The 11,978-nt window shown below is 39.4% G+C and overlaps 1 protein-coding gene across 1 annotated transcript; it reads right to left on the bottom strand.

Annotated features, from left to right (window-relative positions):
* Positions 1-343: 343 nt before the first annotated feature.
* On the bottom strand, positions 344-11,448 carry LOC133698125 (mediator of RNA polymerase II transcription subunit 16-like). Its single transcript, XM_062120952.1, has 16 exons — positions 10,730-11,448; positions 9,178-9,246; positions 8,841-8,929; positions 8,545-8,657; positions 8,224-8,325; positions 7,947-8,037; positions 6,793-7,389; positions 5,868-6,486; positions 5,632-5,711; positions 5,389-5,471; positions 4,457-4,693; positions 3,909-4,080; positions 3,129-3,655; positions 2,728-2,904; positions 2,188-2,559; positions 344-1,038 (listed from the first exon to the last, which is right to left on the bottom strand). Exons 1-16 carry the CDS (start codon positions 10,996-10,998, stop codon positions 892-894), a joined length of 3,744 nt encoding a protein of 1,247 aa, XP_061976936.1. The 5' UTR covers positions 10,999-11,448; the 3' UTR covers positions 344-891.
* Between the last annotated feature and the right edge of the window lie 530 nt (positions 11,449-11,978).

An 11,978-nucleotide genomic window follows, 5' to 3' on the forward strand; every position in this document is an offset into this window, starting at 1 on the left:
ATTTCCGATATTAGATTAGTACTAATTTTACAATATTTTATTTTGTTATGATATAGTAGAATAAATAATAGTTTCAGGAAAAAAAAAAGTTAGTAAACACCCACCGGGTGAAAAGAGTGGATCCAACCAAGTGAGGGATAGGGTAATTAACAAAAGCAAATATTTCAGGTGAAGCAAAATACAGCTCTCATTTCTTGTTCTACAACACAACATGTCGTGTGCTCGACCAATGAAACATTTGATAGTTAGATGAAAATAACACGCTCAAATTTTGCAGAGAGACAGGATGTGAATCTTTTTGACGGGTTACCAAGATTAGACATTTTTTATTGGATGCTGCAACTTGAAAAACCAGGGCATCATACTAATAAATGATTAATGTTGTCTCAAACAGACGTGACACCTGCTATCCCGATCAATTTCTCGTATCTATAATGTACAGGTAATGTCACTTCCATTAAAGGAAAAGCAAATGTTATATGTGAAATGCTGGGAACCATCATTAATGGAGCTCTCCTGAACATTTTCCAAAACACAAGCCTTCCTTCCAAAACTTTTGCTGTCGAGCTGAGGAACTTAAACGCTGTTACCTAAGCACCAGACAGCTGATGCATAGGACGAACGGACGAATTTCCACTTCTGCAAGGCTAACAGCCCCTCTTTACTTCCAAGCTCCAACCAGCAACTACAAAAAGGAACATAAAATATACTACCATCAAAGAGTGCTGCTTTCTTCAACATCAGCTACTGCATGAGCTTGCCCTGAATTGATTGTCATGAAAGTGGAAAGCTGCAGCTAATTAACATTGCAGTCATGCATGCACCACCTTGAATTGATTGTCATGGAAGTGGAAACCTCCATCTAATTAACATTTGTGATTGCAGTCTCGTCTATACAACTCGAACCCATGTCCCCCCACACATCGGACAGCCATAGGCCCAACGGCTGATCCACCAAGCCTCTCTTTCATTTTGATCTGGTGGATTTGCAGCACCAGTGGAAGCCAAAGCCGAAGTCTGCCGCAAACATCTTATGCACTGCATTAATAGCAATAATGTTAGATAAGTATAATAGATTACAGGTAAGTATAATAGATTACAGGTAGATCCACGCATCCAGAGAGGGCAGAGGATTTGCAACTGAAATAAACATATGAATGGTTATATGGCAAAAGAGAGAAACTTTATGAGTGAGGTTATTCCTTTGCAGATTCTTATCTCATGGAAACATATTATGCAAGAAAAAGATATATTATCATAAACAAAGCAGTTCACATGTTTCATTCCCTAGCTCCACAATTAAATTGAAAATAATGTCCGACCATTTCCATATTATGAACCACGAGAACCAAAACCTAGTAAATCACCTCTTGACCATTCATCCTCGTGTCCAAGGAAATATATTTCAGCACTCCCAGAGAACAGCTCCACTCACATAAAAGTCGGATCCGTGAGTAATCATGGTTGATCCTCTTCTTATGTGAGTTGGGGAAGTAGAGCCCAAGGAGCATGTATCTTTGGGCATGTTTTCAGCTCCTAACATCAACCCAACACCATTATATATCTCCAGTGATATCATTAATACTATAACCTCTAAAGTAATATCCAAATTAGAGTGGTTAATGGATTATGCATGACCAATAATGGTACAGCATCGCAGATAAGGAAAAAGGAAGATGCATGAGGGATGATCGTTGATTTCCTTGTGAAACACAAAAACGCACCGGGACAGAAATTCAATTGCATTATGCATTTACAGCCAACTACATGCCTTCCACCTCATGGTTACCAAGGAAAGAGATCCATAACTCAAGGAATCCCTTCATGGGATCATCCGTGTGCTGTGAAAACTCTTGGGTGTACGGGTACAGGACCAGACTAAAACTACGTAGGTATTAAAGGGAATTGGGTTTTAAGCATCTTGTGGTGGATGTGGTAGTGTATAGGGGATAACAGGGGAATATAATTCACTAGCTTGCAACCACTAAATTCACTTCAAGGCCTAATTATGTTGAGTACCTTCTTCTAGATACATGACACAAACTTACCAATAACATAAAAATGGATTTTCCTTTTTATTTCAGTAATCCTACAGAAAAGATGGCTGAATAACAAAAAAAAAATAACTGACAAGATCCAAACAAACAAAAAAAAACCAAATAAGAGGGAGAAGAAAAATGGAGTGACCTTGTACCAAACGCCTTCAAGACCAGTCTTCCACACTGCAGTAACAACATCTCTTCGAGAACCCATTATGCCAAGATATGCTCCCAGGCCTGCAGAGGTGTTCAAGCCAACAGCTGCATCTCTTTCAGACAGTCTGCGCTTCCTCGGCCAAAGGCCATGAGCTCCGTAATAAACATCACAATTTTCCAGTGAGCTAAAATCAAGTGAATCTGTGGACTTAAGCTTAGAAGAATCCTCTGAACCATTATCCTCTGGATCAGACCAGGGTCCGCCAAACATATTCCGCCTGTGCCACTCTTCAGATGGCGGGTGTAGTTCTAACTCTCGGAGTAACAGACCAGCAGCATCTGCACCTCTGGGCCGTGGCATGTTCTGTGGATTCCATAACAAAATGTAACATATAGTTAAGAAAACAGTTGTTTGTCAAAAAATATACAGAAAGAAAAGTGGAGGGTTATCCCGGTCAAAAAAGAAAGAAAAGAAAGCTACTTCCAAACAACCACAGGTTCATTTACAGGAGTAAATCATAAGCATAGATACCTGCATATGCGGGCCAAGAGATGCTTCTACAACCTCTGGCAATACAGTATAATTGCCGTCAATATAATGCAACCGCACCTGGATATTGCTGCTTCCTACTTGAGAAACCGGCAATGGGTGTACCAGAGCTGCTGTTCGCCGACACAGATCCATGAGTATGAGGAAAAGGACCTTCACCTGCATCGTGCCAAAGAATGAGCCTTTATCTTAATCTAGAGAACCACTGCTGATTGATTGATTGTTTCCTTAACTGAGAGAACTATCAAAAACCTTTCCGATGCCCAAACACTGAGCGATTGACTTGAAAGTAAAGCAATATAGCCAGATAAGAAACCAAAAGCCTAATGAAGATTCTTCATAACATGTGAAGACTAGAAGAATTAAAGAGCAACAGTTTCTACCTCCTCAGAACTGTATCCTTGGCCAGCATTGCCACTGCCTACTCTGTGCCTGCCAGCAGGTCCCTCTTCAACTGCTTTAGCTCCAGGCACTACCTGACTACCTCGAACTGCCTGACCTTCATCCGACCGAACCGCAGCTGGTGCTGGCTTTGAAGAAACAGAGTTGATCTCCTCCACCTTGCCAGGAGCACCAGATTGAGGTTTTTGCACATTTGTATCAGTGGGATTTCTCTGTGTACCTCCGGCAAAGCGAGGTAGTTGAGTTCGCCGCCGAAAGAAAAAACAGAAAAGCAGAAGCTGGCATAATCTGTGAAGGAAATGGCAGTCACCAATGAGCCTCACTGCTGGGGTTCCAGGAAAAGTTCCAGTATTGATGCTTATTGGCATGAAAGAAGATGGACCACTTATGGGGTTTGTAGTTGCAGTGGACACTCCATCTGTTGTGCTACTAATCTTAGCAATGGCACCTTGTACCCAAGCTTGCATCTGAGTGCTTCCAGTAGAACTTGTACCGCCACTTTGACCACCTGGAGAAAATGCATTAGAAGACAGTGTGTTAAACATAATAACCATAAGAGAGTGAGAGAAAGAATATAAGAGTTTTTATGGAATTTTCCCAGAGACTACAGCAGTGACCTCTTAAGCAGTAAAGATCATATTACAGGACTCCACAAGCTTTTGAAGTTGGACACCACAAAACTTAGCAAACACAAAATTATGGAATAAAGGAATTTTATCTTTCTCCTTTATAAAGATGAACACTAGACACTGCATACTAACCCTGATTTGGTGTGGGTGATGCCGAACTTTGAGTAGGACTAGTCACCGTATTGCGGTTACTGCCTGCGCCTGCTGTAACGGCGTGACTGGCCAGTGTGCGACAGAAACTTGCATAACGCCGTAGACGTGTGATAAAATGTGAAGCTAGATCAAGAACTGCATCAACATAAGCCTGCATGAAATTACCACAGTTAGAGAAAATTAACAAATCATAAACCTGCATCAACATGGGCAGATGTTTGAGCTGACTGGAGGCAGGAAAATATGCAACCAGCTCAGTCTGCGTGCTTGGATACAGCAGACTATCAAGCCTAAACTGCCACACATATATTGTTTGGTCAGGCATCAGTTTCCAGGCCATAAAAGCAAGGTACAGCCCAAGCCATGCAACCATCATCACACATTTGATGTATCAGATATAAGCATCATATTGCAGGCAATCAGACCATGAGTAAGCCACATATTGCTGGTAGGAGTAGATCTTCAGTACTGAGAACTTCAACAGGACCCAAACTTTAACATGAGATAATAGAGAGAAAAGAGCAAACCTGAATACTCGGAACAAGGTTTGGTTCAATAGTCATTGCTTCAGGATCAATGCCAGATAATGTCTCGCTAGAAGCCTGCCATGGTTCAGATACTAATGCTGAAGGATTTATCAAAGCTGACTCAATGCCTTTGCCGAGCATATCAAGCAGCAACCTAGCTTGCATGTCAAGAACCATTGCCCTAACCTCCTGAGCATTTGTACCTTCCAGTAGCCTACATTTTATCCTGTCCAGACTCTGCATCATTAAGAAACAAGTTTACTTCCCAGCCAAATGCATTCTAGAAACACAGGCAGTAACAGGAGCTTTGAATTGTCAAGTGGGGTGAGAATTAAAGAATGCTGTTTTATCTTATTTCCTAATTTGATTGTGATGCATGTCTTGCATGGGACTTTGGGTTGTAATGTGCCAGGATATATCATGTGTGTTTATGAGACACATTACATGTCATACCTTCTGTAATGTGCCTCAATAAGCAGAGAGTTTATTTGGTTGAAAGCAGATGATCAATGAATGCAATTTTTGTATTCACAACTTTTTCATATTTATGGTTTCAAGAACTCTTCCTTGAGGATTCATGGAAGCCCCAGTGAAATTCTAAATATCTACCCCCTCAATTTCCACAAGCCATTCTACGTCCAGTCCAAGTCGAATATTCTACAAGAACTAGGCTAGCAGCAATAGAATATTCTAGATGCCCTTGCTAACTATTGAAATAAGATTATTTTTTTTTTTTTGGAGGGGGGGGGGCATGGGCCACCATGGCATATTCTAATTCCAAACGAATAACAAAAGGAGTTACATGGAAAATTTAAGAGAAATGAACCAAAAATATTAGATGCACTCACTCAATAATGTAATTCCAAATATCATAATGATAACTATCTCAAAAGAAATAATGATGAGATGGCAATAGCGCAGAAAAAACATACAGGACCATACTGCTGCCTGTGCTGTGTGGAGGGAAGAGAATGAAAATCAGCATCCAAGACTGCAATGACACTGTTAAGTGAAACTGAAAAGAAAACAAGAACCAGACATCAACAGAGTATCTTACCGTGGATTCATGTTGCTTGCAAAGAAATCTAGAATAGGAATCCTTGGGAAGAAATTGTTCTTCAATATATTTTCTTTTTATAAGCCACGGTAATACTGGAGAATCAAATTATTCTTACCGATGCCATCCTCAGCAGCACTCTGTGTACACCCAACAGCATCCCACCAATCAACACCAACCAAAAGGCTCCACCAAAACCTGCTCTGGCAAAACACAATATCAGTATGACCAAGCAGAATGTTGAAATTATCTGCACATCCAACCTTCATCTGATTTTTAACCAAAGGAAACGCCATAACCACTAACATGTGGATTTCCAAAGTAATTCCCAAACAAATGACTCTTACTAAGTACCTTTCAGCAATAGCACGCTCCCAGATTGCTGAGTTAGCCTTCACCTGACTACTTGGAACAGCAGGAGGAAGAACACGAATTATCTTCAATACAGTGCGATCCTTGCTAGTGTCATGCCAAACTGAAGCTGAGCAGCAGCTTGTGGAAGAGAAGGCAGGAGCAGCAATTGCAGATCCAACATTAATCTGGTAGTTGTCAACAAGTGTGAAGTTTGGCCCAGAGAAAATGTGAACTCCACCCCGCAGAAAAGCAATAGCAATCTCGCCACCATGAGCAGAATAAACAATTCGAGCAAGAGTTCTCACGTCGCTGGGCAGATCAGAGGGATCAAAGGTGACTCTTTTCGTCTTCTCAGAACCAGAATCAGATGCCTTTCTTCCATCTGAGATTGGTACTGCAGGAGCTGCTTGGAGATTTTTAAAATCATTAGTTGGTGGTATGCTTGTATCCACTTTGGACACCCATACAGTTTGCATGGGTGCCTGCCCACCAAAACCAGAAGTGGGATTTCCAAATATTGGATGAAGAACGACAGGTTGAAGGGATGATTCCCAGCGTTGCACCCTCCATCCCGTGATTAAAGGACCCTCATCTGGATCATAAGGGGACATATATTGTCCTGCATGCACAAAACCAGTTATTATTATATTGAATCCAGATAACTGCGGGCAAAGAAAGGGATCTTCAGCTGACTCGAAAATGAAAGTTTAGCCTCACATCACTGTATGAGTATGAGTATTAAAGTGAGTAGAGAAATCACTGCATGAGTATGAGTATTAAAGTGAGTAGAGAAAGAGAGCCAAGGACACTCTTGAACAAGAAAAATCACACAAACTACATAAAAACACACTGAAGGAGGATTTGTTATGGAAAAAATACAGAACAGGCAAAAAATAAAATTTCAATACAGAATACTAATAGGTACCCTCAACTATAACAACCGCAATCACAGAGCCACCACGAGTCGGATCAAAAGCAACGGCACTGACTCCAGAACCCCAAGTGGTAGTTGCTGCAGATTGAGCTGCAGCCTCAGGACTCACATACGCAGAAAAATTTGAAACTGGCGAACAATGAAGTGAGACAGTGTCAGCGAAATCTTTATCCATATGCTTTTTCCCTTGCATTGCTTCAGACATCAGATGCTCCTGCCAGCTGAATAAATATGAAGCCAAAGGAGCAAAACCAGACCAATTAGGAGGCTTGACTGAAGGCGGGACCCCATTGCTAGTACTCACCATTGGAGTCGCTTGAAATCCATTTCCAGGGCCAGGAGTAACCTCCCAAACAACAACAGTTGAAGGGTTTACAATCGGAACACCTGCAACATGCATTGCACCACTATCTGTTATAATAGCATCAGCAGCCATAATCCCACTAGGGCCGGCACCCAAGAGTCCTTTGCTTGTGCGAAACCACTTCGGTGATGTATTATTCTGACTTGGGGGCCACTGGGACCAATGAAGTTGAACAGAACCAGATGAGAAAACTGAACAAACACAGAGGAAATTTGGCCATCTAGCTGAAAGAAAAACAGAAAGCACGTTAGTGATGGTCTTGGTGCTGTTTTAATATGTCAAGTGGAGGTACCTCAAAAGCAGAAAGAACAGAAAACCAAAAGTATCACCATCATTATTGGAATACTTAGCACTAGCAGCAGTGGTCAATAGTCGGTTAAAAGCACCAGTTCATTCTCGTAATTAGGACAAAAAATGGCAGATATTAAAAATTCTTAAATTAAGAGTTTCTGTTCTTGCCATACATTGCATCTTTCTAGGAACATTCACGATACAGTAGTTAGAAGTTGATCCAATAATGAATAAATTCTTAGCAGGAACTACAGCCAGTAATGAATAAAACCATAGCAGAAACTACAACCAAATTACTATTCTAAATTTACAGCTGTTCATAAAATAACCTGAACTATTCTTCTCAAAGCAACAGCCACATGATATAATTCACCGGATGTTAAGTTGCTAGTCAGAAGGCATGGCCCTTACAAGCTAAAAATGGAACTGGGCTTAAAGCTCCCACTTGAGCTTCTACAAACGCTTATAAAGAGAAGTCATGAAAACAAACCTGAAGTTTGAGAATGCTGAGAAAGGAATTTTTCCTCAAAAGCTGACTTTGAGTTTGTGGGAGTACTGGACTTTGACGAAAGCCACCTGTACTGATTTTTTAAGAGAAGTCGGACTACAGCGGGAGTATAACCAAATCCCAACACATTTTTAAAAAAACAGAGATAAACTAGAGAGCTGAGAAATATAGATAAATACTAAACCACCACCACCTATGTGCAAAGCATAATACATGGATAATTTAATAATCAGATAACAAAAACATAATAACTGCATACTGGAGAGACCCCAGATAGCCATTTAGTAACAACTGCAATGTCCTGTCGCCATTCATGCTCACGCTGCCAGCAGCTAGCATCACGCACCAAATTAGATGGACCCTGCATGACCAGATAAGATGTAAGCTACAAGAGAATTTAAAATTATAAGCAGGTGGTATGCATAAACACAGAGAGAGAGGGTAAAAACCAAAACAGGGCCAGCCCCAAACCTCTTATGTTGAGCAAGCCATGAAAAGCTTAGTTCTTAAGAACTAGTGAGTGGAAAAGGGCATCTACTTATTTTATATCTGGCTTAAACAATCCATCAAGTTAGCTTACTTGAGAAGGCTGAGTCCAGATAGTTATCCTCCCATGGAAATTAGCTATTAATAATGCACGAGGGCAAGAAGTAGGGGACCATTCGATAAACTGAACAGAATCACGAGGAGAATCTGCAAAGGGATCCAATTCAATAACTCGAAAATGGGAAATTAGAGCCCAATAGAAAGAGGGAAGTAATAAATAAGTGAGAAATCTAACATGTAATAGATGAATGAAATACACTCGGCATACATGACTAATAAAAACTTAAAAAAAGGAGGGCATGGTAAACGGTGCAAGATGACTCAAAATACCTGCTATGACATTGAAAACTGCACATTCAGTTGGTCTCTCAGGGATAACCACGTGTATGGGGATCCAAAATGGTGGGTTTGCATTGGAGCTACAAAAAAAATAGCAAATGATGATATTAAAATATTAATTGAAAAAATATGAGTCCATCTTGGGTACAATCTTATATTTTAATTAGAAGAACCCGAAATAGTTCACTATAGCAAATATCAATCATGTTTCAACATCTGTTCTCGAGCACATTAGCGTATTTATAGGAAATCCCAATTGGCAACAATGTATACCGAATGCTCTCCCCTATTAAACTGAAACACCTTAGAAATCCAAAACTCCACTGACCTGGGAATTCTTGCACAAGTTTCTGATGCACAAGCTATCGCGTTCAGCTTACCACACCAAGCAACAGCACTGGAAAAGCATAAGTTGAAAATAAGAATTTGGTAAAGACCAGTAAAATGGTAGAATGGACAAGCAAAGATGCTTTAAATAACAACAGCTCATTTACTTTAGACAGCTGTTAATAGAATCTCAAAACCTGCATTAGGAGTATCATGTTTTAACAATACCCATGTCACAAATCAACTGCATGTAGCTACAAGTTTGTGACGCTCATTGTTATGTCATCATGTTTCGAGTGTAAAATAGATGAGAATGACCAGAGAATGTAAGAGTGACAAAACACTGTAGCAACTAGAAAGCATGTATAAGAAAATCTGCAAGTAAAATCTACAATTTCCCGTTGTGCTACCTTCTGTTCTATTTTGGCCTCCCACGGCAGATCATATGTTACGAATGCATATTTTTTCTGCCAAAAAATGTCATTCTCATAATAGGTCAACACTAGAAATTGCAGAAATAGAATGATTTATCACCCTGATACAAGTGTGAGGATGGTGATTTTCAGTATTTAATCAAAACACAAAAGCAAGCTTCTATATAGCATATACCAAATAACTTGATCGTATACTTCTTCATCGTTATCACTTCACTGACTTATTGTATCCTGTACATATCCACCAATCAATTCTAAAACTCTCTTTCTCTTTCACATTTTTCCAAACTTGATTTCTCACTCGTCCTAAACTCACTTCCACTTCCTACACTAACTACAGAGCAGCAAAACCAACAAAATCAAAGCATAAATCCCACTTGAAGGACTCCAGGTATCTACAGATTTAAACAAATAAGAAACTCAACTTCCATAAAACTACTCAAAAAAACACATTTTGATAAGTAAAAGAACCCTAACCAATAGCGATAACTGATAAGCCCAAATTGCAGAAGAAAAAACTCAAATTTCAATAAAAGAAGAGCCTGTGCTCCAATCAACAGAGTAAAAACACTAAACCTTAATAAAGTTTCGCTTAAAACCCACGAAGTTTAGAGACTGAACAACTTCCATATACAAACACGACTCACTTGAAGAATCGAATAAAACACTTGCATTATTTCATAAACTACCTAAAAGAAACTTAACGACAACCACAATACACTGAGATTTGTGCAAAAGAAACTGAATTCCAACTTAAAAGAACCCATAATTGAAACATTCATAAAATTAAAAACACTCAAATCCCATCAAAATTCACTGGAAAATCCACAACCTTAAACACTAAACAACCTCTATTCACAAACAGAATTCATTCAAAATTCAATTGAAGAACCAGGAACTTTGTCTTATCTCAAATATCACCCTAGCAGAACCCTAAGAACAATCACAGTTCACTCCAATTGTCTAAGAGATACTCCAAACCCACTTAAAAGAAGCCCCAACTAGGCCCACAATCCAAAAAAGTAAAAGAATACCAAACCTAAATCGAATTTCACTTGAAAACCACGGCTTTAGTAATCAAACAACCAAAATCCACTCAAATCTCAATCAAAGACTGACCTATATTTGCGACAAAGCTCAGGCACACTCATTTTATGCTGCAAATTCGACCGTGGCTGTTTCAGCCTAATACAAAACACAGTAGCCGGACTCACTGAGTCCTCTTCCATTGAATCGTCAAGTTTCTCGCCACCACTCTCTTCCTCCCCGCCACTGCTGACAGGCTCAGTCTTCTCCGCTCCAGCAACACCACCGCCAGCCGGCACAATATCCGGCGCAACCTGTTCCTCCTCCGTCGTCTCCTTAATAGAAGAAGAAGAAGAAGTCATTTTTGAAAAATAAAAACCGAACCTTTATATAGAAAAAAAAAGAAGTGAATGTTGCTAGTGGCGCAAAAGTCACAATTGAAGGCGACAGGTGTGACTGACTGTTTAGAGTGGGGGAGAGAGAGTGGGGCTAGTGTGGGATTTTGGGTTTTCTTTTTTGATTTTAGTTTTTTAGGGTTTTTGTTTCAAGGAAGAGAGACAAGGAGTGAGAGACTGAGATTCCATCAGGTGTTTCCTTACTCGCCTTGTTAGAGGGAGAAAGGAGAGGCATTTCCTCTCTCTTGGTTCTTGCTTATGTCAAAAGCAAGGCCTTTTTCGTGTTATTGGGTGTTCTTGGTAGTGGGTTTTTCTTGCTTGATTTTGATTTGAGAGACGCAAAAAGGAGGGTGTTATTTTTGTTGTCAGCATTTTTATTATTATTTTTTGTGATTTGATTGGGAATTGGAGCTGTGTGCTGCGTTGTGCTTAGATTTTTTCACCTGTGTTTTTATCCCCAGCACTAGCAGTTTCATTTCATTTGTCTGCTCATGCAAGGCCCCCCCGCCCCCAAGTTCACAAGTGGTCGTCTCCTGGGAGATAGAATTAAACAAATTTGTGAATAATCAAAGATTAACAATACTAATTTAATTTTTTCACATTATTTTGAATCAAGTTGGGATATCAAGGGAAAAAATTATTATAAAGAAGTGAAGTGTTAATGTTCCGTTTATATATATGTTTTGTTTTGTGCAACTAATACGTAATTGTTTGCGCAAATAAATACACATCAATAACCAAACTAGAAAAGAAAATGAAGTTAAGAATAACGTAGATTTGTTTTATAAAAAAAACAGTAATGCAATTTAAAAATTTTGACAAAATAATATCATTTGATAGATATTAATCAAAGAAAACATTTTCATCTTGTTAAACTTTATAAATATAATATTTATTAAATATTACTATTTCTAAGTGCAATAAAATAATTATTCTTCTTTAGAAAA

Source organism: Populus nigra, chromosome 7, assembly GCF_951802175.1.
Source record: "Populus nigra chromosome 7, ddPopNigr1.1, whole genome shotgun sequence".
NCBI lineage: Eukaryota > Viridiplantae > Streptophyta > Magnoliopsida > Malpighiales > Salicaceae > Populus > Populus nigra.

Bases quoted from the DNA above. Each gene is read 5' to 3' on its own strand.
- LOC133698125 (XM_062120952.1), bottom strand. From the start codon at position 10,998: ATGACTTCTTCTTCTTCTTCTATTAAGGAGACGACGGAGGAGGAACAG. The intron at 4,694-5,388 runs GTATGTTTTTTC...TTAATGATGCAG, and splicing joins ACAGGCAGCAGTATGGTCCT to AGTCTGGACAGGATAAAATG. The intron at 4,081-4,456 runs GTTTGCTCTTTT...AATTTCATGCAG, and splicing joins ACCTTGTTCCGAGTATTCAG to GCTTATGTTGATGCAGTTCT.